The 27,150-nt window shown below is 41.8% G+C and overlaps 1 protein-coding gene across 1 annotated transcript; it reads right to left on the reverse strand.

Annotated features, from left to right (window-relative positions):
• Nucleotides 1–3,261: 3,261 nt before the first annotated feature.
• Nucleotides 3,262–27,150, reverse strand: LOC144695925 (tissue alpha-L-fucosidase-like). Its single transcript, XM_078567014.1, has 8 exons — nt 26,772–27,150; nt 22,385–22,519; nt 21,180–21,317; nt 20,298–20,403; nt 17,936–18,136; nt 11,060–11,247; nt 7,433–7,532; nt 3,262–3,882 (listed from the first exon to the last, which is right to left on the reverse strand). The coding sequence occupies exons 1-8, from the start codon at nt 27,134–27,136 to the stop codon at nt 3,742–3,744; spliced, it is 1,374 nt and encodes a 457-aa protein (XP_078423140.1). The 5' UTR covers nt 27,137–27,150; the 3' UTR covers nt 3,262–3,741.

Consider the following 27,150-nt stretch of genomic DNA (forward strand, 5'->3'; position numbering starts at 1 on the left):
CTGTTGCCCTTGTCCTTCTAGATGGTAATGATCATGGGTTTGGAAGATGCTAAGGAGGCACCTAGTAAATGGTACACACTGCTGCCACTGTGCGTTGGTGGTGGAGGGAGTGAATGTTTGTGGATGGGGTGCCAATCAAGTGGGCTGCTTTGTCCTGGATGGTGTCAAGGTTCATGAGTGTTGTTGGAGCTGCACTCATCCAGGCAACTGGAGAGTATTCCATCTCATTCCTGGCTTGTGCTTTGTAGATGGTGGACAGGCTTTGGGAAGTCAGGAGGTGAGTTACTTGCTGCAGGATTCCTAGCCTCTGACTTGGTCTTGTAGCCATAGTATTTATATGGCTAGTCCAGTGCAGTTTCTGGTCAATGGTAACCCCCCAAGATGTTGATAGTGGGGCATTCAGTGATGGTAATGCCATTGAATACCAAGGGGTGATGGTTAGATTCTCTCTTGTTGGCAATGGTCATTGTGGCATTTGTATGGCATGAATGTTACTTGCCACTTGTCAGCCCAAGCCTGGATATTGTCCAGGTCTTGCTGCATTTGGACATGGACTGCTTCAGTATCTGAGCAGTTGCAAATGGTGCGGAACATTGTGCAAACATCTCCACTTCTGACCTTATGATGGAAGGTCATTGATGAAGCAGCTGAAGATGGTTGGGCCTGGGACACTACCCTGATGAACTCCTGCAGTGATTGCCTGGAACTGAAATGATTGACCTCCAACAACCACAACCATCTTCCTTTGTGCTAGGTATAACTCCAGCCAGGGCAGAGTTTTTCCCGATTCCCATTGACTCCTTGATGCCACTCTCAGTCAAAAACGCCCTTGATGTCAAGGGCAGTCACTCGCACCTCACCTCTGGAATTCAGCTCTTTTGTCTATGTTTGGACCAGGGTTGTAAAGGGGTCAGGAACTTAGTGGCCCTGGAGGAACCCAAATTGAGCGAAAGTAAGCAGATTATTGCTAAGCAAGTGCAGATTGATAGCACTAGTAATGACACCTTCCATCACTTTACTGATGATCAAGTGTAGACTGATGGGGCCATAACTGAGCAGGTTAGATTTGTATTGCTCTTTGTGTACAGGACGTACCTGAGTAATTTTCCACATTGCCGGGTGGATGTCAGTGTTGTAGCTGTACTGGAACAGCTTGGATAGGGACGCGGCAAGTTCTGGAGCACAAGTCTCCAGTACTATTGTCGGAATATTGTTAGGGCCCATAGCTTTTGCACTTTCCTTGTGTGTGGCTTTCAGCCTAATGGAGGGGTGATGATTATTGGGCATATTGATGAATTATTCTAATTCTCCTTCTGTAAGAGATCAAACATCGACAATCCATGGGGAGGGGGTGACATAGTGGTTTATGTCACAGTTTTTATCACTGGACTGGTATTCCAAAGACCCAGGGTAATGCTCTGGGGACCCTGGTTCAAATTGCACCATGGAAGATGGTGAAATTTGAAATCAATAAAAATCTGGAATCTGATAATGACCATGAAACCATTGTTGATTGTTGTAAAAACCCATCTGGTTCACAAATGCCCTCTAGGGAAGGAACTCTGCTGTCCTTACCTGGTTTGGCCTACATGTGACTCCAGACCCACAGAAATGTAGTTGACTCTTAACAGGGATGGGCAATAAATGCTGGCATAGCCAGCAATGCCCACATCCCATGAACCAATAAAAAAAATCCAAATATCTGTAGTAACACATAGGGAGCCTGGGACACTTTTTAAATACGCTCTCTTCTCACTCTTCCATGTATCAGCTGGGATAAATTTCTTACCCATTGAGTGTGGAGGTAGGAAGGTTGGGAAATGTGGTAGCTTGTTTCCTCACTCTGCTCCAGACTAATAAATCTTTAAAAGCTGATGTTCTGATATATTGGCTTAGTGAATCGACATCCACTTTTAACTTTTCAAAATGATTCTTAACCACTTTATTTAACTTGTTGGGTCATTGTGTAGTATGTTATAATTAACGGTGGTCTTGGTGTTAACGAGTGTTGCAACAGTGGGTTGCCCAGCACTCTCAAAAAATTAGACTTCACATGTCCAAGCAATCTTTTTGAGTATCCTCTTTATCTTAATGCAGTAAAAAGGGTAGTAACTACCTGGCTAAAACCTTTTGGTTTTGTGCACGTGATGAAACGCATTCGCAGTGACCTCACCAGTCAGCGCAAGATATGTTTAGGGTGATCATTCTTTGTATGAAGAAGTGCGTATCAATTATCTTGAAAGAAACTTTTGTCGCTAACTTATGCCAGTTGTTTTCTTGTGTCAGATTAAATACTGTTTGTCTAGGAAATTAACGCTTTCCTGTGTGTGGCTTTAAGTTCAATGAAGGGGTGATAATTATTGGGAATATTGATGAATTGTTCTAATTTTGCTTCCGTAAGAATTCAAATATCGCCACTCTAAATATCTGTAGTAACACATAGGGAGCCTGGGAAACTTTAAACACACTCTCTTCTCGCTCTTCCATGTATAGGTTTGCATCAGCTGGGGTAAATTTCTTACCCATAGCTGTGCCTTTGGTTTGGAGTTAAAATTCATTACTGAATTCAGTCATTTTTTGATAAACATAAGTGTAGTAACTGGATTACAGCTTCATCTGGTCTTGTCAGGCTGGAGAAATTTATTGAAGATACTTCGGACGGCCAGCATAACTTTATCTGTTTCTATTTTTGCGTACAGACATGCAATGCCGATTGTAAAATGTATGGGATAGCAGGGGTTGAGGGGAGGTACAATTAGTGATCTCTATAAACCATCTCTATAAATTTGTATATGTCTTTAATGCAACCAAGGGCTTCATTGCTAAATGGTTCCAATCTATGTATCACTAGGGCACGGATGATCATATGAGAAAGTGCATTACCTTGGGGAAACAAAATCACTGAAATGTGACGTATATGTGAATTAAACTCATTTTTTAAGCTGATGTCTAGCTTGGTTCTGCAGAATTAATTTGTGTATGTGTATTCCCCTTGTTGTACAGTTCGATCTTTTGGAAGTCAGTATCCAAATATGTTCATCAGCAGTCACTTCAAACAGAAATATTGAGGGGAAAGAAACTTGAAATTGGCAGAAAAAAACCAAAAAATGCTGCATTGCCCTAATTGCTTGCAATTAATTTTTAAAAGGGGCCGCAGATGTGAGATCCATTCCTAATAATTACCTTGTGCCAAATAGTTAGACTTTTCAGTTTGGAAATGCAGCATGGGAGATTTCTTTATAATAAATTAACAAAAACACCTTATTTATAGATTCCAAGTTAAAAGCTTTAATAACATACAGCCTTTGGTATTTGTGCTACCTTATCCATGTAAAGAAGGAAATCTTTTTAAAAATCAACACAAATGCAGAAGGTAATGTTTCTACATGACTGCATCACATAATAAAGGAGTTAGCGAGATTGAAAAAAGGAGCTCCGGAAAGCCAAAAGGTACCCCCAAAACAGAGTCAAGTTCCGCCACTAAGCCTTGCAATGGGTGACATAAGCTGTGATCTGCACAATAACCCTATCACCATCATTTTTATCCATCCACTTGGCACTGCCAAATCGAATTTCTGATTAAGTTATCAAAAAATAAAAATCACTCTGATTTATAAAAATTGAAACATACTGATTTATATTACAAATTTTAAAGCAATCGCTTTGTCAAATAGGTGCAAAGTCGCTAAAAATCATTTTCAAGCCAAGAGCTACTTCAAAGGACCGAGCTGCTTCTCCTGATTATGAAACTCCTTCGAGCTTCAATGTCCAACCATTTTGCGATGGGAGAGTAAACAGAGAAATAGAGGACAGGAAGACAAGGATGCCCTGTCCAGGAGAACTCTTCCATTTCAGAGGCTCGGGGATTCCCAGCATTGTCACCTGGAGACAGAACACAATGATATGTAGCAAAAGGACAATTAACACATCAAGCTTGTTTCTTCCCCAAACCAAATACAATCCATTTCACCACAGAGTCTACACAACTATTTAATTTCCTGAGGAAGCTTTTATAAGTAACCCCCCCCCCACCAACTCTATTTCCCACAAGTAACTCCAGGACTTGCAATATTCATTCGAACCTGTGCTCATTATTCCTCAACAGTCACATTATGGTGGTTGATGAAGATGGTTGATGAAATCTTCAAATTTCATGCAGCATTTTGTCTCTATCCAGATTCATCTTTTTGACTTTTGACTAATTTATAGCCAGATATATGGAGATACTTGTAACTTTTGAGAACGGTTATCTTGTCCAGCATTAACTATCTGAATTGGGAATCTGTTCCATGAGCAGATCTATCAAATCTCATTCATCTGCAGTGATTACATTTCAAAACTGCAAGCTTTCCTGAGCATGAGAAAAATTGGATGGGTTCGAAGTGGAGATAAATAGGGAACTAGTAGAATTTCTGAAACCTGGCTAGAGAGGATGAAAGGGAACAAATAGAAAAAAAAGACTCGCATATAGATAGTGCTTAGCATTACTGTTGGACATCTCAATGTGCTTTACAGCCAATGAAATACTTTTTAAGATGTTGTTGCACCTGTAATGTAGGAAACAGCAGCTAATTTATGCGCAGCAGCAAATACAAATCTGATAATAAACAGATAATCTGTTTTTTTTGTGATGTTGGTTGAGGTACAAATACTGGACAACTCCCCATCAAAACCATGCCTTGAGACCACTTAGGTCTGCAAGCAGGCAGATGGGGCTTTGGTTTAACATCTCATCCAAAAGACAGCATTTCCGATGATGATGCTGATGCTCCCTCAGTATTGGCCTGGAGTGTCAGCTTGATTTTTGTGCTCAAGGCCTCAGAGTGGGACTTGAGCCTGAAACCTTGTGATTCAAAGGCAAGTGTGCCACCAACTGAGCCGCAGTTGACACACAGGCTGGCTTACGCTTGCTTTAGGGAGATTAGAAAAGAAACGAAGATCTACAAGATGACACAGTTTATCAAGGAAGGTTACTGAGTACTGCTGAAAAAAGAAACATGTCGAAGCTTTTCATCTTATACTCTTCAGGACACCTCAAGAATACCAATATGGCAACACATGTACCACAGAATTTTAATGGCATAGGAGGAAGCCATTCGGCCCATCACGTCTGCACCAGCTCTCCAACTGACCATTATGACCTAGTGCCATTGCCCTACCTCTTCCTCGTGCCCCTGCACATTGTTTCTATTCAAATAATCATCTAATGCCGTCTTGAACGCCTCGATTGAACCTGCCTCCACCACGCTTCCAGGGAGTGCATTCTGGACCCGAACCACTTCTTGTGTGAAAAAGGTTTTTCTCACATCACATTTGCTTCTTTTGCAAATCACTTTAAATCTGTGCCCTCTCGTTCTTGATCCGAGGGGGAACAGCTTCTCCCTATCTACACTGTTCAGCACCCCCTCAATCAGAGTCCAGTTGCCAACCAATCAGCACTCTCTTCACATACAATATAACTTGTCTTCCCCCTATATTGATATTCTTGCAAAGTGTCCTGAAGAGTCAAAAACAAAAAATTTCAAAGCATGTCTCGTTTTTTAACAATACTCAAGTTCTCAACTACCAAACAACTAGTTGAAGATTACTGAGAGGAAAGAATTGGGGATTAGCACAGAATCTTCTTAGGTGGATCTAGAAAGTAGAAAAGGGAAACAAGTCAGTGGCAGGAATAATGAATAACATGGAGATGAATGTACAGTCTAGAGAGGTTATAAAGATTAGTAACATGGCCTCAATTGTGATCATAATAGATTTTAATCTTCCTGACATAGATTGGGATTTGGGATCAGTATGTACAGGGTAATGTATTTCACAAATCTTATGGAAAAGGGACACTGAATTGGCTCCTGGCTAATAAGGATATGCCAATAAAACAAGTTTAAGTGGGAGACCATTTAGATCCCAATGAACATAATATCTGATTTCTTTATATGTAGCAACAAGAAAGCTAAACCAATGTGAATGAAAAGGGATGTCATGGAAGGCATCAGGAGATATAAAGGGCATATATAATTCTGAAATATCCTGGGAAGGAATAGGAAGTAACAAGGCAAAACAACTGCAAAATTCAAGCTAACGAAGTACCAAGAAACTGTTGAAAGATGTAAAACAGGATCCATTAAATGAATATAGAAGGAAATATAACAGACAATAGCAGTGTTCTTTAAGTAACTCAGAAGGAAGAGAATGTCAAAGAGAAATATTGGATCAGTCAACAGCAGCAGGGGGTTGAGGGTGGAGAGTCACTGAGGACAACGAGGTGGCAGAATGACTAAATCATTACTTTGCGATTTTTGATACCAGTCAAAGATGGGATGTGCGGGTGTGGGGGCGCAGAAGAGAAAGAGATATCTGAGTGGAAAAGGAGTATGAGGGAGATTTCAGGCTGGAGTATCTGAGTATCACAAGAGAAGGTAGAACTATGATAAAAAATTCCTACAGTAAAATAAAAATTATTATATCAGTTATTAAAAAATGCACAAATTCCAAAAGGCATTCAATACTTAAAAGAATCAACAAAACAGGAGATAACTGGAAACAACATCAACTGGCATTTATATATCATAAAAGGTCCCAAGATGTTCCACAGGAGCTTCATAAAGCAAAATCTCACACTGAGCCACATAAGGGTATTAGCGTAGATAATCTAAAGCTTGGTCAAAGAGTTAGGTTTTAAGGATTGTCTTAAAGGAGGAAAGGGTGGAAGAGGAGATTAGGTAGCGAACTCCAGAGCTTAGGGTCCTGCCAGCTGAAGGCATGGCTACCAATGATGGAGAGATTAATAGTGGGGATATTCAAAAGGCCAGAATTAGAGGAGTGCAGATGTCTCAAGAGAGCTACGGGGTGGAAGGAGATAGATAAATTTGAAAACAAGGGAATTTTGAACTTGTGGTGTTGCTTAACCGGGAGCCAATGCAGATCAGTGAGCACAGAGGGAGGTGGGTGAACGGAAATTGGTGCGAGTTAGGTCAGAAGTGTTTTGGACGATATCAAGATTGTGGAAGGTAGAATGTGAGAGTAAGGTGTGTTTCCAGTGGCAAGAGAGGAACATGGCTAAAGATCAAAATGTGAAAGTGAGACAAAGGAATAGAGAGGATAAGTACAGCGTATAAAAAGCACAAATAACGGATTAAACAAGACAAAACGAAACAGACAAAGAAAGATAAAGGAAGGAATATCAGACAACTCAGCTTTTTTTTCTATCCAATCTTAGGACAATAATTGCAGAACCCAGGTAACACCTTTGCATATTTGGCAACTTTCTTGATAACTACCAGAGGCAAAATCAACTATGGAATTTCACTGTCTGCTGGTCCATGGGATTAACAGTCATCATGGATAAGTCTGTTGTCCAGCTCCTCTTGCAATTCTAGGTCAGGTAAAGGCTAAGAAACACAGTCACCAAAGGAAACAAATCCTAAGCACTTACTTTGGTGCTCGATGAGCTCTTTGGAGATTCCAGTTTCAGGACATTATCAGTGGGCCACTTTGTGAACACGGCATAAACTGAGGATCCCTTACTAGTGTACCTAGGGGCAAAGACACATCACAAAGGTAAGCACTGAATTCAAAGCAGAGGCTTGCGGGAAATGAGACAAAAAAAAGCAGCAAAGTTGCAATACATTAATATTTTTACAATAATCGTGACCTGCTTGATTATTTGATTACACAGTCCACTAGTGAACTTTCTTATTTCATAACTTTGTTTTTGTTTTTCCCTTGAAAACACTACAATAACTTTATTATTTAGCATAACTTGTACTAGATTCAGGCTTTACATATACATCATACGTCAACACTGAACGTTTCTATCTCCAAGCTCCAGGCATTACTGAACTCAAAAATTCTGTTTTTCAGATATTCGGTGACAAAGTCTCACAGGGAACATGAGTGTTGAAATTGTGCAAAGGTACACCTGAAATTCGATACCACAGTTCCAAGCGGGTCCTAGGAAATCCACAGACGTGACATCACTTCCACAAAACTGATCTTCATCAATTGCACACAAGTGCAATAACTGCAGAATTTGACACTGTCCTAGGGACATCATCAACACTCAGATCATAAGCCATAGATCTTTAGCTTTAGTTTTGTAGACCTATGGCGGGAATCACTTTTGAAAAATTTCCTTCAAAAGTAATGATTGTTGGGAAAGAAGCAGCATCACAGAATCTGCTGCTACACATCCAGCACTTGTATGAAAAGCTGCATGTGAGCTCTCTTGATGGCTGTCGGTAACTACACTGCCTGGTGTGAAAGGCTACAAGACCAGCAAAGACCTAAGATTGATATTCAAATGCTATACTAACCCCAGTATAACAACTGAATTTTGATATTGACATTGGAGAGCATACGAACATATGAATTAGGAGCAGGAGTAGGCCACTCGGCATCTCGAGACTGCTCCACCATTCAATAAGATCATGGCTGACCTAATTTTAACCTTAACTTCCTGACCTAATTTTAACCTTAACTTCACATTCCTACCTACCCGATAACCTATCGCCCCCTTGCTTATCAAGAACCTATCTACTTCTGCCTTAAAGATAATCAAAGACTCTGCCTCAATCACCTTTTTGAGGAAGACAATTCCAAAGTCTCACAATGCTTTGAAAGAAAACATTTTCCTCATTTCTGTCATAAATGGGCAACCCCTTATTTTGAAATAGTGGCTCCTTGTTCTAGATTCCCCCACAAGAGGAAACATCCTCTCCATATCCATCCTGTCATGTCCCCTCAGGGTTTTATATTATTTCACGTCGCCTCTTACTCTTTTAAACTCCAGCGGATATAGGCGAAGCCTGTCCAACCTTTCCTCATAAGACAACCCACTCATTCCAGCTATTAGTCAAGTAAATCTTCTCTGAACTGCTTCCAATGCATTTACATCTTTCCTTAAATAAGAAGACCAATACTGTACATAGTACACCCGATGTGGTCTCACCAACGCCCTGTATAACTGAAGGATAACTCCCCTGCTCTTGTATTCAATTCCTCTCGCAATAAATGATAACGTTCTATTAGCTTTGCTAAGTACTTGCTGCACCTGCATACTAACCTTTTGTGATTCATGCACTAGGACACCCAGCTCCTTCTGCATCTCAGAACTCTGCAATAACTTAGAGAATATGCTTCTTTTTTATTCATCCTGTCAAAACCTCCTCACATTTTCCTACATTATACTCCATTTACCAGATCTTTGCCCACTCCTCTAACTTATCTATATCCTTTTGCAGCCTCCTTATGTCCTCTTCACAACATACTTTCCTACTTTTCTTTGTGTCATCAAATTTAGCAAATATACCATCGGTCCCTTCATCCAAATCCTTTGTATACATTGTAAAGTGCTGAGGCCCCAGCACTGATCCCTGCGGCATACCACTGGTCACATCCTGCCAACCAGAAAGTTACACCCATTTGTGTTTCCTGTTAGCTAGCCAATCTTCTATCTGCCAATATGTTACCCCCTACACCATGAACTTTTATTTTCCACAATAACCTTATCAAGTGCCTTCTGCAAATCTAAGTACAGTACATCCACCAGATGCCCTTTATCCATAGCACCTGTTACGTCTTCAAACAACTCCAATAAATTAGTTAAACATGATTTCCCTTTCACAAAACCATGTCGACTTTGCCTGATTACCTTGAATTTATCCAACTGCCCTGTTATAAAGTCTGATAATACCTTCTAACATTTTCCCTATGACAGATGTTAAGCAGGAACAGATCAATATGGTGCTATAGAAACACTAATGTCAATCCACAAAGGTTACTTTGTGAAAGTGTTTTTATACTTTTGTTAACCATGTATTATGACACAGCCAATGGTAAAGGCTGAGCTGTTCAAATCCCAGAGGGAAACTTGAAACAACTGTCATAACCCATTTTTGCAATTTGTACATTGTGAGATGCAGGCTTTGAATTCAGTAGTGATAAGACCACTGAGTCTCAAGAGGGCTTTATAAAACTAAATTAAATATTTATTAATACAAGGAAAATTGTAAGCGCATGTATGTCCACAAAATTGCTAACATAATAACTGCAAAAATCCCCTAATTAATCTGATTCTCGGTTACACCCCCCAGTAAGGCAACAATAAATCTCATAGAATTAAACAGACACCTGGCAAAGCACACCCTGGACAGTCACACTCAAAATGAGTTTCTTTCAGCTCTGGGTCCTTGCAAACAGCAGCTTGAGGCTTACAGGCTGGAGGCTTCTCATACTTGGTGGATCTTAAAATGTCTCTGCTTACCCACAATCTCCTTTCTCCTTTATATATATCTTTCTCTTTGGATGTAAATTTTCCATTGTATCACTAGGTTTTTAATTTTACCTCTTCTAACAATAACATCCTTTCATTCCACCAATTTTATTAGTGAGCTGAAAAAAAAAACCACATTGCTTGGTGTCTTCTAGCTAGGTGCAAGATTTCACCCATTCTTTAGAATGGTTTATTTAAAAATGCAGATTGCCCCTTGACACCTGTTTCTAAACATCCCCATGTTTATCTAATTACCATTTCAAACCTACTTCTTTCTATACATCAAAGCCTCTAGACCAGCTGACTTTAATCCAATTAAGAAACACACACAGACACAGATATCAGTAAGGTCGATTTAAAAAAAGTTTCCAATAACATTATAGACATTAATATCCCTTCATTTCACATGATTCTTGTTCTTTGTTCAAATCCTTCCATCTCTACATCTCACCCTACATCCCTTCTCACCTCTGAAATCCTCCTTGTTCCCCACACTTTCCACTGCACCATTGATGACTGCTCCTTCAATTACTGTGCATCTGACCCTCTGAACTGTCACCTCTTTCCCATCCCCAGCTTCTCTTTTTCTCTTTCTTCCCTTCTGCTTTGTATCTACTCTTTGTCCATGGCCCTCTCTGTATTCAGCTGTATCAAAGAAATGCAAGTTTTTTTCCATTTCTCGCTTTGTCTTTAAGCATGAAGTGCAAGTGAAGGTATCTATGAAGAATTGGGCAATAAAGTAAGGGAAAGAGAAACAGCTGTGCTATATTTAACCCTGATAGACTTTACCAAATGTTTGTAGAGTTCTCCTTCTGAACTCGCCATGGTTTTGATGCATATATTGCTTCACCATTAACAGTTAGCCATTGTCCCACGCCCTCCAGCCTTTCTTGGAAAATGACAGGGATAGTGCCTTCTTTGGTCGGACCAATATTAAGTAGCAAGTTGCCTCCATAAGACACTGTGTCCAGCAAGTTCTGTCAGAGAAAGAAAAGTTAGCAAGATAGAGCTATTGTCCACATTATCCTGTTCCTGTTTTAATCCTTGGCCTCATAACAGTAATGGCACACACTTTGTTGACAGTTCTATAGCACCCAACACATTCAGAGAATTTACTGTGTTTCCATTGTCAACATCATTTCAGTTCCTGCTAAGTAGCCCTAATTTCTTATGCTTAACATTGACAAAAAAAATATGGCAAACATTCTTCCATTCATTTGCAAACTCTATAAACATTGGTATAAATCATGTCAAAACACATAGGCCATAATTTTTGGGTTGGCGAGCAGAGGCGTCGCCCGCTTGCTAGGGGTAAAATGACGCACGGTGACGTCGGGCGGGCGTCATTTAGATTTTCAGTTCAGCGGGCCCACAGCAAAGTCAGCTGCATGTTCGCCGAACTGTCAAAGGCCTATTTGGCCATTTAAATATCAATTAAACTAATAAACTGATCTGCCCTTCCAACCTTAAGGTTGGCAGGCAGGTGAAGAGCCCAGGCGACCTTCGTATTTTTCATGGAACCTCATCCATGGGCGGGATGAGGTTTCATGAAGGGTTTATAAATTAAATAAATGTTTTCATTAATGTTCATTGATATGTCCCAGTTCATGTGACACTGTCACATGAGGGGACATGTCTAAAATTTTTTTCTTTCCTTTAGAGTAAGGCCCATAAGGGACTAAGGGGGAATTCTATGGGTGGAGCCAGAGGACATTGCTAGAGTGTTGAATGAATACTTCACATCCGTCTTCACCCAAGAGAATGAGGATGAAGACATTGAACTCGAGGAGAGAGGCTGCAAGCTTCTTAAGCAAATTGATATAGGAAGTGACAAGGTATTGGAGGTGTTGGCAGGTTTAAAAGTGGACAAATCTCCAGGTCCGGATGACTTATGTCCCAGACTGCTGAGGGAAGCAACGGAGGAGATCGCAGGGGCTCTGACCCAAATTTTTAATTCCTCTCTGGCCATGGGGGAAGTGCCAGAGGACTAGAGAACAGCTAATGTGGTTCTGCTATTTAAGAAGGATTGTAGAGATAAGCCAGGGAACTACAGGCCAGTAAGTCTCACGTCAGTGGTAGAGAAACTATCGGAAAAAATTCTGAAGGAGAGTATCTATCTCCACTTGGAGAGGCAGGGTTTCATCAGGGTTAGTCAGCATGGCTTTGACAGAAGGAGGTCATGCCAAACAAATTTGATTGAATTTTTTGAGGAGGTGACCAGGTGTGTCGATGAGGGTAGTGCAATTGATGTAGTCTATATGGATTTCAGCAAAGCCTTTGACAACGTCCCACATGGGAGACTTATAAAGAAGGCAAATGCACATGGGATACAGGATAATTTGATAAGGTGGATTCAAAATTAGCTTAGTTGTAGGAGACAGAGGGTGATGACAGAAGTTTTAGTGACTGGAAGCCAGTGTCCAGTGGCGTACCACAGGGATCTGTGCTCGGTCCCCTATTATTTGTCATTTATATAAACGACATAGATGACTATGTGGAGGGGGGGTAGGATTAGTAAATGTACGGATGACACAAAGCCTGGCCGGGTGGTTAATATTAAGGTTGAGTGTCTTGGGCTACAGGAAGATATAGACGGGATGTTCAAATGGGCAGATAAGTAGCAGATGGAATTTAACCCTGAAAAGTGTGAGGTGATACACTTTGGAAGGAGTAATTTGTCAAGAAGTATTCAATGAACGGCATGCCACTAGGAAGTTCTGAGGAACAAAGGGACCTTTGTGTGTGTGTGTCCATAGATCTCTGAAGGCAAAGGGGCATGGTAATGGGGTGGTGAAAAAGTCATATGGGACACTTGCCTTTCTCAATCGAGGCACAGATTATAACAGGAGGGAGGTCATATTGGAGTTGTATAGAACCTTGGTGAGGCCACAGCTGGAGTGTGCAGTTCTGGTCACCACATTATAGGAAGGATGTGATTGCACTGGAGGGGATGCAGAGGAGATTCACCAGGATGTTGCCTGGGATGAAACATTTAAGTTATGAAGAGAGGTTGGATAGACTTGGGTTGTTTTCGTTGGAGCAGAGAAGACTGAGGGGGCGACCTGATCGAGGTGTACAAGATTATGAGGGGCATGGACAGGCTGGATAGGGAGCAGCTGTTCCCCTTAGTTGAAGGGGCAGTCACAAGGGAACATAAGTTCAAGGTGAGGGGCAGGAGGTTTAGGGGGGATGTGAGGAAAAACATTTTTACCCAGAGGGTGGCGATGGTCTGGAATGCACTGCCTGGGAGGGTGGTGAAGGCGGGTTGTCTCACATCCTTTAAAAAGTACCTGGATGAGCACTTCGCACGTTATAACATTCAAGGCTATGGGCCAAATGCTGGTAAATGGGATTAGGTGGGTAGGTCAGGTGTTTCTCATATGTCGGTGCAGACTCAATGGGCCGAAGAGCCTCTTCCGCACTCTGTGATTCTGTGATTTAAATTTGTAAAACTTAGACTAAACAAAAGTGCGCAGGCCCCGACTCAGGGAACCTTAATTGGCCCACCCATGTAAAATGGCGGCGTGGACCCGATTGGAGGCGCTGATCGGGTCCCTGCCCACCCCCGCACAACACCCCCCCACCCCACCCCGATGGGGGGAAAGTTCTCCCCATTGTGATAAAAATGCTCACTCATCTCTTTCAGCTCTTTTCTGTCCCTAAATAAAAAATAAATAGTTAGTCAGACACTTTATCCTATAAAACGATCCCCCTTTAAATATAAAGATTTACTTTTTGCTGCTGGTTATTACAGCTCATCAATTTTCTCCCCTCTGCCTTTAAAGATGTCAGCTCCTTGCTCAAGTTGATTGTCAGGAACCTTCAAAACCCTTATGGTTATGTGCGAGTGGTGATATGGAGCATCATAAGAACATAAGAGATAAGAACAGGAGTCGAGCATTCAACCTCCCAAGCCTGCTCCGCCATTCAACAAGGTCATGGCTAATCTGCTTGTCTTTTGAATTCCACATTACCATCTACTCCCGACAACCTTTGATCCCCTTGTCTAACAAGAATCTGATCAACCTCTGCCTCCACCGCCTTCTTAGGCAGAGTTCAGAGTTCTCCGAGATAAAAAAAATTCTCCTTATCTCTATCCTAAAAGGGCGACCCCTAATTTTAAAACAGTGCCCCCTAGTTCTGGACTCACCCACAAGAGGAAACTTCATTTCCACGTCCACTTTGTCAAGTCCGTTCAGGATCTTGTATACTTCAATCAAATCATCCCTCACTCTTCTAAACTCCAGAGTTAACAAGCCCAGTCTGTCCAACCTTTCCTCAAAAGACAACCCACTCATTCCAGGTATCAATCTAGTAAACCTCCTCTGAACCACTTCCAACACATTTACATCCTTCCTTAAATAAAGAGACCAAAACTGTACACAGTATTCGAAGTGCGGTCCCACCAATGCCCTGTATAACTGAAGCATAACATCCTTACTATTAGGTTCAATTCCTCTCATAATAAAGGAAAGTATTCCATTAGGCTTCTCAACTACTTGCTGTTCCTGCATGCTAACTTTTTGTGACTCATGTACTAGAACACCTAGACCACTCTACACCTCGGGAATTTTGCAGCCATTCTGTTTAAGTAATACTCTGCTTTTTTGTTCTTCCTGTCAAAGTGAACAACTTCACAGTTTACTACGTTAAACTCCATGAGCCAGATCTTTGCCCACTCAGGTCAACCTATCTATATCCATCTGCAACCTCCTTATGTCCTCTTCACAACATACTCTCCTACCCGTCATTGTGTCATCAGCAAATTTAGCTACCATGCCTTCACTCCCCTCTTCTAAGTCATTGTAAATAGTTAAGGTCCCAGCACAGACCCCTGTGGGACTCCACTTGTCACATCCTGCCAATCCGAGAAAGACCCATTTATGCATTCTCTCTGCTTTCAGCCAGCCAGCCAAACTTCTATCCATGCCAATAGGTTACTGCCTACACTTTGTGCTTTTATTTTCCGTAATAACCTTTGACGTGGCACCTTATCAAATGTCTTCTGGAAATCCAAGCACAGACTCCCTTTTATCTACAGCGCATGTTATTCCTTCAAAAAAACTCCAATAAACTGGTTAAACATAATTTTCCTTTCACAAAACTATGCTGACTCTTCCTGATTGCCATGAGCTCTTCTAAGTGCCCAGCTATAACCTCCTTAATGATCAATTCTAATAACTTCCCTGTGACAGATGTCAAGCTAACTGGCCTATAGTTCCTATTTTCTGTCTCCCTCCCTTCATGAATAGAGGGGTTATATTTGCTACTTTCCAGTCTGATGGTACCTTTCCAGAATCTAGCGAATTTTAGAAAATTAACACCAGCGAATCGACTACCTCATTAGCCACCTCTTTTAAGATCCTAGGATGTCGCCCATCAGGACCCAGAGACTTGCCAGCCCGCAGCTCCATCAATTTGCTCAGTACCATTTCCCTAGTGATTTCAGTTTTACCAAGCTCCTCTCTCACTTTCACCTCCTGATTTGCAGCTACTACTGGAATGTTTTTTGTACCCTCTATAGTGAACACAGAAGCAAAATATTTGTTCATTTCTTCCGCCATTTCCTTATTATCTACTATTAACTCCCCACTGTCGCTCTCTAGAGGACCAACATTCACTTTACTTACTCTTTTCCTTTTTGAATACCTGTGGAAACTCTTTTACATTTCTAGCTACCTTCCTCTCAACTCTAATTTCTTTCTCCTGGTTAACCTTTTAGTCATTCCCTGCCATTTTTATATTCTGACCAATCATCTGTCCTTCCACTCAGCTTTGTGGAGTTGTACACTTTTTCCTTAAGTTTGATGCTTTCCTTAACCTCTTCACTTAACCACGGATGGTGGATCCTCCCCTTAGAATATTTCTTTATAATAGGAATGTACTTATTGTGAATACTCTGAAAAATCCCCTTAAATGTCTGCCACTTCTTCTCTATTGATCTATCCTCTAGCCTTTGCGTCCCAGTTCACTTCAGCTAGCTCAGCTTTCATGCCCACATAGTTGCCCTTATTTAAGTTTAAGTTTAAGATACTAGTCTTAGACCCATTCTTCTCTCTTTCAAACTGGATGTAAAATTCAATCATATTGTAGTTGCTGTTACCTAGGGGTGCCTTCACTCTGAGATCATTAATTAATCCTGTCACATTACAAATACCAAGTCTAATATACTCTTCTCTCTGGCTGATTCCAGAACATGCTGCTCTAAGAAACTATCTCAAAAGCATTCTAAGAACTCCTCGTCCTGGCTACTACTGCCAATCTTATTTTTCATGTTTATAGGTAGATTAATATCACCCATGATTATTGCCATCCCTTTATCACAAGCACGCAATACTTCTTCTTGAATACTTTGTCCTACATTGTAGCTACTGTTAGTGGGCCTGTGGACCATTCCCACTGGTGACTTATTTCTCCTACTATTCCTCATCTCCACCCAAACCGATTCTACAGCCTGACCTCCTGAACCAAGGTCATCTCTAACTATTGCACAAATGCCCTCTTTGATTAACAGTGCTACCCCTCCACTTTTACCTATCTTCCTAATCTTCTTGAATCTCACGTACCCCTCAATATTCAGGACCCAATCTTTGTCGTCCTGCAGCCACATCTCCATAATTGCTATCAGATATTATTTGTTTACTTCAATGTGGGCCATCAATTAATTTACTTTATGAATGCTACGCGCAGATTCAGAGCCTTCAGCTTTGACTTTTTGTTACCTTTGTAACATCTAGTCTTGACTGTTGATGTATTCTTAGGTTTTTATTTCTCTTTGTCCCTATCTGCCATTCTCTGGCCCTCATTTCTCATATTACTATTTTGCTCTCCTGTCTTGACTCTACACCTTGAATTGCTACCTCTACCCAAACTTGATCCCCCACCCCTCTTGTTTAGTTTAAAGCCCTCTCTACTTCCCTGGTTAGGCGATTTGCCAAGACACTCATCCCAGCACGGTTCAGGTATAAACCGTCCCAACGGTACAGCCCCCACTTTCCCCAGTACTGATGCCAGTGCCCCACAAACTGGAACCCACTTCTCCCACATCAGTCTTTGAGCCATGCATTCATCTCTCTAATCTTATTTGCCCTATACCTATCTGCACGTGGCTCAGTTAATGATCCAGAGATTATCTTTGAGGTTCTGCTTCTTAATTTGGTACCTAGCTCCTCATACTGACCTCTTTCCTTGTGGTACCAATGTCATTGGTACCTATATGGACCACGACAACTGGATCCTACCCCTCCCACTGCAATTCCCTCTCCAGCCCTGAGCAGATGTCCTGAACCCTGGAACCAGGCAGGCAACACAGCCGTCTAGATTCTCGCCCCTCGCTGCAGAGAACAGTGTCAATCCCCCGCACAGGCTATTTACCATAGAGGCATCACTGCTGTACCCAACATCCAATGCACTTTCAACATAGGATGCTTGTTGACAATCAAAAACACCATTCCCAAATTCAGGAAGATTCAGGTCAACTGTAACATCCCGGCACAGGCTGGGTAACAACCTGGGAACATTCCTGATATGAATGATTCAGCTACTCATTTGATAAACTCTGATTCACTTGTTGACAAGCCAAGCACACACCGAGCTCCATTGCACATTCAATGAACGTGATACCATTCTAGTAATGTTCACCATTAATTAATCAGGAGTACGTACAGTGATAATGGATGGCAAATCCATCAATTCATTCAAATGCATGTTTCTACGATATCCCCATGACCTTTTGTCAACCGAGGTGCACTTCTCCCATTTGTGGTTTGGCAACGTGCTCGGGGTGTATTTGTCCGCACAGTTGAAGAAGCCGCCATGTTTACAGCGACAGTCGGATCCCCAGCGGTCATTGATTGCCACAGTATCCTAGCAACAGAAATAAAGGAGCAGATATTTATATAGTGCCTTACAAATCCCTCCGGCGTCACTAAGCAATTTACTTTCAACTCAGTACTTCTGAAGCATAGTTACTGTTAAGTGTAGGAAACATGGCAGCTAATTCATGCACAGCAAGATCCCAAAACAGCAGTGAGATAATGACCAGATAGTCTATATTTTTTATTTACATAATCTTGGTCGAGGGATTCAGTCCAATACTTTCAGGTCATGACCTCTACCCATCTTTTTTGTCTGGATCGCAGCATTTGGTGATCATCCTGCTACTCCCACTTACGCCTCCTCCAGACGCATTTTTTGTTTCTTTACTTTCTCCATTACCATCTCCTTGGCCTTGCACCATCATCCCTTTTGTCATTTAATCTCTCCTGCCTTCTACCCAATCCCAGACCTTCCCTTTTGTTCTGTCCTGCCTCCCCTCACTACCCTTTTTTCCCTACATTGCGTTCCCTACATTACAGGCAGGTTTTTCCGGTTGGCCGACACGTCAAATGACGCGGGGATACATCAGGCGTGCGTCCTGACGTCATCCCGCATCATTTAGACTTTCAGTTCGGCGGGCGTACAGCCAATTCGGCTTTAATGACCTATCATTAAAAAACTAATTAACTTGATTGATGGACCTGCCCATCCAACCTTGGGGTTGGTGGGCAGGCCAGGGGCCCAGGCAGGCCTCGGAAAAAGCATGAAACCTCATCCACGGGCGGGATGAGGTTTCATGATGGCTTTTAAATGTTTATCAAATGTTTAAATAAAAGTGAAGGACATGTCCCAACTCATGTGAGAGTGTCACATGAGGGGACATGTCAGGGAAATGTTTTTATTACCTTTCTGTCAACTTCTAAATCGGAGCAAATCTTCCTAAGGCAGCACTTTGCCTCAGGGAGGTCAGTGTGCTCTTTTGTGCACATACCCGAAAGAGCACACTCCCGGCTGAGGGAAACGCCCCCCGCCCGCACAGGGAACACATAGCGCTTACTTGCGGACGTCACGCTGAGCGGGCCTTAATAGACTTGCACATGTAAAATGGTGGTGCCCTTCCAACCGGCGGTGCCAATCGGAAGGCCGGCCACCAGCGCCCACTCCCACACTTCCCCCCACCCACCCCTCCCCCGCAACCCGCCTACCGACAGGAGAAAATGTTTCCCTGCCTCTCTCAGTATTCCCAGTTCTGACAAAGGATCATCAGCCTGAAACATTCACTTGGTTTCTCTCGCCACAGAATTTGACAAATATATATGATTTGGAAGTAGGGGGAGGAGGGTGGTGGCAATCGTTTCAATATGTATGCATACCATGGGATGTGATGAAAAATAGCTTCCTGGAGAAATAGAGACCATTCAGAGATTACAGAGCACATAAAGGAAGAATGGAGTGGACAAAAAGAAGGCGACTTTATGTCTCCATATATGAGGGACACTTGGAAAGGGAAAGCAATGGATCCTGCTGGAGGTAGGAAGCTACAAAGTGAACATCTCTAATGTGGAGAAAACTCAAAGCTAACACAAAGGGTGCTGTAATTGACAGGTTAACATGGGTATAAAGGCAATCCAAAGAAATAGGAAGGGCACTTAGAGTCAGAATGCTATTTTAAATGGGACATTTCTCTCAAATTAATACAAACTTTGGAAAACTCAACCGGTTCATAACCCACTTCACCAAGACAGCCACAAGAGACAGTGCTCACCTTAGGCTGGTATCTGTCAATGACACAGAATTCCAGCATCAACTCAATAGGCTGAATGGTTGACTTATGTGCCATTATGACTCTACAAAACATACAAGGTGGAGGTTATACCAGCTCTGAGGGTGGGGAGGGAGACACTGGCCACAGAATGGCCAAGTTTAACATGAGCTGCAAACAGGAACGCCCAGAACCAGAAGCCAAATATGTCATTTTAACACAGCTAAATTCAATGCAATGAGGGAACAAGTAAAGCAGCTGGATGGTGGGAGGGAGGGCAGTTGTTCAACAAGGGAAATGGGACATCTTTAAAAGATATGATGCTGAATACGCAGGGTAAAAAACAATAAACTCAGTTTAACAAGCCTGAGCCAAATAGATTAACAAATTAAATGCGAGGTAATTATAAACCTCGGTTATGATCTTGTAAATATTGACAATGAGTACCTTGACGGGGCTATCATTGTAAAGCCAGGCCAGAAATTCAGTGGAATTCCAGTAGGAACCTGGTGCTTCCCAGTCTCCATCTGACCAGATTACATCTGGTTTGTACCTGTCGAGGGAGAAGAGACAAAATTCCTAGTTATTAAAGAACAGAAACAATTTATCACTGACAAATGCAGTCTTCTTAAAAAATGCCTCTGATCATTGACTGTGGTGGCAATTTAACCAACTTTAAATGCAGCTTTTATATTTTTCCTGAAACACAAGATGCTTCCTGTGTTCCTAATAGCAGGATTACTGACACTGGAGAAATTGGTGCATTGTTTGGGGTCTATTCTGAATGGTGTTAAAAGCTAACAAAAAGGAATTACAAAAAATTTATACCACCTTAGCTTTCAGCTGGGAAATTACACTGTGCAATATCATTGTGCAAACACCACATCACGTGCCTGAAATGATTCTGCTGTTATCTTAGCAGGGCTATTTTACCCATTTGGAAAGAAAGGAATTTGTTGCTTTCCCATACTAATACCACACTGTATAATTTCCAGGTAAGTTTACTGACTTGGGGGCAGCACGGGGACCTTTCAATTGAGATGGTGGAGCAGATAATTCTTGTCCATTTTAAAATGAATTCTGCTGAAAAATTCTCCCATACCTAACATGTTCCTCTCTCTCTCTCTCTCTCTCTCCCACCCACCAGCAACACCATTTAAACTGATGATCCCAGCCACCTTTAGGGTTTGAAATACTTTCAGGTCTACATAGTAAAGGCAGAGAACTGAATTGAGTCTGAAGTTAATGCCATCACCTGTGCATAAACTCTGTGTTTCAGTAATGAGGTGAGCTCACAGACAATACTGCAGAACTGCCATATTTCATTACCTCATGACCAATTCGTACAGCTCCGGTAACGATTTTTCCACAACAAATTTCTGGGTCTTGAAATGGTTCTTTTTATCAGACAAGTAGAAAGGATGAAACCAGTCAAGGAGAGAATGATACACTCCATAATACAAATTCCTGTTGCAACAGAAGAACGTTTGATATATTAAATTTCAAAATTCATTTCTTTTTCAAAGCTTTCACACATTATGGGAATAAAAACGCCCAGCAGTGTAAGATCAATAGTGAAACAACCATTGTGGGTATAAATAACCTCGGGAGCAATCTTATTCTTTTTACAAGATCAGTAAGGCACTAGATGAAGAAAACCTGGAGTTCACAGAGCATTTGAGAATCCACAAGATTGTAACTAGTAGAGGTGCGGAACAACAAAAGATTCAGCAACGAGGAAATGAATGCCTCAAATGCATTGGCTGAGACTGTATGGAGGAAGGAGGTAACTGTTGAGAAGGATAGGTGTACATGAAGTAGTCAGAGAGTGGGCTTTTAAGAGTGCTTGTGGGACTTTCCAAATTTACCCAGGCCATTATCCCCAGCAGTGCATTTCGATGGCTCAGACTCGCAAGTAATCCTCATTCATTGAGAATAGGAAACTCAGCTAAACGTTAATGGTTTCTCTTAACATACCACTCCCCACTTTCCCTTAACTAATGAAATTTATTTGCTTTGGCATGTATCTGCCATCTGAAGTTTCAAAAGCTGAAAAATGGAAATGCTAAACTTCAAATTTATCAGCAAGTTTCACTTCAGTTCTCAACATCAGTCTGGGGATATTCCTGTTGAATTTAGAAAATGTCACAGAAATAAAATGATGGTTAAATAATAAAATAATAATAAAGTAATGATTGTAAGACATTGCTTTAATTTTATCTGACATTTCTGTAAATACAAGAATAAAAACAAAATCATATCATCACAAAGACAGTTCAATAATTGCAGGGATTCACTGCACAGGAAAGTCTATGCACATTATACCAAGATACAAATTCCCAGAGAGTTTCCAGCTTTGTATTAAACATTTGTGAAGGTATTATTGAACAAACCCTTACCTGTATCAGGATGGTACATTTCAGAACCAGTCTGCCATATTGTGTGGGTTTAGCGTGGGTTTTCACTGTCAATATGCATCAATGTGATTATAAATACATTGCAATTTCCCCAAATGCATAAAATTAAACACAAACCTTTTTCGAACTGCAGCTGCAAGGTCGCCCACCAAATCTCGATGTGGACCTGTATCAACTGAGTTCCAGTTCCAGGACACAGGTGATCCCCAGTTTGTGAATCCTTCATGGTGTTTGGTTGTCAGAACCACATACCTGTAATCAGAAACCACAAACTGTTGAGAATCGACACCAATGTCCCTGACACTTCTGTATATTATAGATTATTGCAAACTAAGGTCAGTCTATGAGAAGCAAAGGGTTCAAATGGAAACTACGTTGCACAGATTAATATACAAACAAAATACCGCGGATCCTGTAAATCCGAAATAAAAACAGAAAATGCTGGAAAAACTCAGCAGGTCTAACTGCATCTGTGGAGAGAAAAAAAACAGTTAACGTTTTGAGTCCTTACGGCTATTCTTTAGAGCTAAAGAGAAGTAAAAATATAATGAAATTTATACTGTATAAGGGGGGTGGGAAAGGTGAAGCTGGATAGAAGGCCAGTGGAGGCAAAGGAGAGATCGCCAGAGATATCATGGATGAAAGGTCAAAGGGTAATGATAGTGATACTGGCTTTGTTAGACCTGCTGAGTTTTTCCAGCATTTTCTGTTTTTGTTTCAGATTTTCACTCCCTTTAAACAGCATAAATTTCATCACATTTTTACTTCTCTTTAGCTCTGAAGAAGAGCCACAAGGACTCGAAACGTTAACTCTGTTTTTTTTTCTCTCCACAGATGCTGTTAGTCCTGCTGAGTTTTTCCAGCATTTTTTGTTTTTGTTGTACAGATTAATGTTTGACCTTCAATTCAGATTTTGTGTTCAGCTTTTAGCAAGTACTAGAAAAGATTTTCTTTCTACCAATTTTTTTTCCCCCCTCGGACCACACAAGTGACATTAATAAATACAGACTGGAATACTTCCAAAGGGGGTCTGGTGTTATAAATGAGATTAATGCATTGAAATCCATTGAAATCCATGGTGGAGTTAGGAGTTTTTTCAATACACAGCAACAAATCTGCAGGAAGTATGCAGCAAATGAACAGATTTAATGTGATTTTAGAGGCTATTTTGGTAACTGAATGTAGATTTGCAAACAATTGCAATATGGGGACTATGTTCATAGAAAACACCAGTCTATTACTGGGATGTAAAAGCAGTCAATTCTCACCTGAAAGACTGCAATGCCAATGCCTAAAATCCACTGCAGAATAAAATCAATCTTCTGACTGCGTCACAAATATATAATGTTTCTGACTAAACATTACAGACACGTTAAATAAACAGAACATTCTAGCTATCATGGGGAGGCATGAAGAGAGGTGATCCTCTACACATCAATAGGACAGACTTCAGTTTTAACAATATATTTTAACGATGGCCTTCATTACAAGAGGATTTGAGTATAGGAGTCAAAATGTATTACTGCAATTATATAGAGCCTTGGTGAGACCACACCTGGAATACTGTGTGCAGTTTTGGTCCCTTTACCGAAGGAAGGATGTATTTACCATAGAGGGAATGCAACAAAGATTCACCAGGCTGATCCCTGGGATGCAGGCATTGTTCTATGAAAAACGATTAAATAGACTAGGCTTTTATTGTCTAGAGCTCAGAAAAATCAGAGGTGATCTTTTTCAAACACACAAAATTCTTACAGGGCTCAACAGGGTTGATGCAGGAAGGATGTTTCCCCAGGCTGGGGGTATAGAACTAGGGGATACCATTTCAGAATAAGGGGCAGGTCATTTAGGACTGAGATGAGGACAAATTTCTTCACTCAAAAGGTGGTGAATTTTTGGAATTCTCTGCCCCAGAGGGCTGTGGTGGTTCAGTCATTGAGTATGTTCAAAACTGAGATCGATAGATTTATACATATTAAAAACATCAATGACAATCACAGGGACAGTGCAGGTAAATAGTGTTGAAGTAGATCAGCCATGATCTCATTCAATGGCAGAATGGGCTCAAAGGGCTGAATGGCCTCCTCTTGCTCCTGTTTCTTACGTTGTTATAAAAATAATGGTTAAAAGCAGTGGCTTACAAAGAAACTACTCTTAACCCCAAAACAGATTCAGATGCAGTAATCCTATTTACAATATCGGAACCCATTTAGAAGTACTTTCCTGTATCTCACACACCCACCATCATCAGTAGGTTTTATTACAGCATCTAATAATGAGCCCCGAACAGAGGGATTCATTTGGGATCAGGTTTGAGGGAATACAGAATCAATTTGTTTTGGGATGAGGGATCGAAGGTGCTAACAGATCTCTGCCAGAGTAACTTCTCTGTTCTCAGAAACTGGTGGACCTGCTGTGGTTTCAACATTTTCTGGTTTTAAATCAAATTTCCAGCTTTTAAACTCTGTCACTGTGACACAACTCTGACGAATGTACTGAAGAAATAATTCGTGGAAAACAAAAACAGAATTACCTGGAAAAGCAGGTCTGGCAGCATCGGCGGAGAAGAAAAGAGTTGACGTTTCGAGTCCTCATGACCCTTCAGCAGAACTGAGTATAGTTAGGAGAGGGGTAAAATATAAGCTGGTTTAAGGTTGGGGGTGGGGGGGTGGGGGAAGAGAGAAGTTGAGGGGGGTGGTGGTTGTAGGGACAAGCAAGCAGTGATAGGAGCAGATAATCAAAAGATGTCACAGACAAAAGGATCAAAGAGGTGTTGAAGGTGGTAATATTATCTAAGAAAATGTGCTCATTAAGAATGGATGGCAGGACACTCAAGGTACAGCTCTAGTGGGGGTGGGGTGGAAAGACTGACAAGGTATTAGTTGTAGATTTAAAAATAATGGAAATAGGTGGGAAAAGAAAAATCTATATAAATTATTGAAAAAAAAAAGGGAGGGGGAAGAAATGGGGTGGGGATGGGGGGAGGGAGTTTAAGATCTAAAGTTGTTGAATTCAATATTCAGCCCGGAAGGCTGTAAAAGTGCCTAGTCGGAAGATGAGGTGCTGTTCCTCCAGTTTGCATTGGGCTTCACTGGAACAATGCAGCAAGCCAAGGACAGATATGGGCAAGAGAGCAGGGTGGAGTGTTAAAATGGCAAGTGACAGGGAGGTTTGGGTCTTTCTTGTGGACAGACCGCAGGTGTTCTGCAAAGCGGTAGCCCAGTTTGCGTTTGGTTTCTCCAATGTAGAGGAGACCGCATTGGGAGCAACGAATGCAGTAGACTAAGTTAGGGGAAATGCAAGTGAAATGCTGCTTCACTTGAAAGGAGTGTTTGGGCCCTTGGACGGTGAGGAGAGAGGAAGTGAAGGGGCAGGTGTTGCATCTTCTGCGTGGGCATGGGGAGGTGCCATAGGTGGGGGTTAAGGAGTAGGGGGTGATGGAGGAGTGGACCAGGGTGTCCCGGAGGGAACGATCCCTACGGAATGCCACCAGGGGGGGTGAAGGGAAGATGTGTTTGGTGGTGGCATCATGCTGGAGTTGGCGGAAATGGCGGAGGATGATCCTTTGAATGCGGAGGCTGGTGGGGTGATAAGTGAGGACAAAGGGGACCCTATCATGTTTCTGGGAGGGAGGAGAAGGTGTGAGGGCGGATGCGCGGGAGATGGGCCGGACACGGTTGAGGGCCCTGTCAACGACCGTGGGTGGAAAACCTCGGTTCAGGAAGGAGGACTTGTCAGAGGAACTGTTTTTGAAGGTAGCGTCATCAGAACAGAATTCACTGCTTGCTTGTCCCTACAACCACTACCCCCCTCAACTTCTCTCCCACCCACCCCCCCCACCCCACCTTAAACCAGCTTATATTTCACCCCTTTCCTAACTATACTCAGTTCTGCTGAAGGGTCATGAGGACTCGAAACGTCAACTCTTTTCTTCTCCGCCGATGCTGCCAAACCTGCTGAGTTTTTCCAGGTAATTCTGTTTTTGTTTTGGATTTCCAGCATCCGCAGTAGTTTTTTGTTTTTATCTGTAAATAATTCATGGAGCTTGCTTCAGTTTTCACATTGCGGGAGGAGGATACAATACCAGAACAGGGAAGGAAGGTGGTATGAAATGAGTAAAGGTAAACAGGGAACCACACCCGGATAGCAGAATAACATTTGCAGAAATGTATCAAGTGATTCTGTGTCCCATGGCGAAATGTCATGTGGTGCGAGTCTCACATGATCAAACCTCAAAGAGATGCCGGCAGCCAGAGTTCAGCAGACCTGCTGAAATAGGCATTAAATATGACTTTGCTGGTATTGACCATACCCAGGACAATGAAAAGAAATTGCTGCCGGACTGTCGGATGCCATGATTATTTGAGTGGCAAACACTCTTTTTGCTTTAAAATTGTGACTAGTTTTGTTGTCTGTCAACTCCATAAGCAGCACTCAGTAAATATTAACTTCCGCCACTACTCATTCATAACATTATCTGGGTTTTGGAAGTTTAATCTTGTACCTGGCTCCGGATTTCTGAATCACCTCTGCCCACTGATCCGGATCGAAGAACTCCGCGGTAAACGCTGTGGCGAACTCGCTGTACGTGAACCCCTCTGGGTAGTTCTTTTTCATAAAGTCTACATATTCCAGTCGCTGCACAGCTTTCCAGTTCCACCAGAACCACTCGCTGCCGAAACTGGGCACGGAAAAGACACCCCAGTGAATGAAAATTCCAAATTTACTCTCGTCGTACCAGGAGGGCAAGGGTCTGCTGTCCAGACTCTTCCAGTCCGGCTGGTAGCGGCGATCGGGAGCAACCCCTGGCCATAAAATGCCAAAAATACAAATACAATTGACAAAACTCTTCCATCCCATGATCAGCATCCAGCCCCACTGTA

Source organism: Cetorhinus maximus, chromosome 21 (genome assembly GCF_964194155.1).
Source record: "Cetorhinus maximus chromosome 21, sCetMax3.hap1.1, whole genome shotgun sequence".
Taxonomy (NCBI): Eukaryota; Metazoa; Chordata; class Chondrichthyes; order Lamniformes; family Cetorhinidae; genus Cetorhinus; species Cetorhinus maximus.

Coding starts and splice junctions, on each gene's coding strand:
- LOC144695925 (XM_078567014.1), bottom strand. CDS start 27,136: ATGCTGATCATGGGATGGAAGAGTTTTGTCAATTGTATTTGTATTTTT. Junction 20,404..21,179: donor CTGTACGAATTGGTCATGAG/GTAATGAAATAT, acceptor CTCCCTCGACAG/GTACAAACCAGATGTAATCT. Junction 7,533..11,059: donor GAGAACTCTACAAACATTTG/GTAAAGTCTATC, acceptor CTTTGCCCCTAG/GTACACTAGTAAGGGATCCT.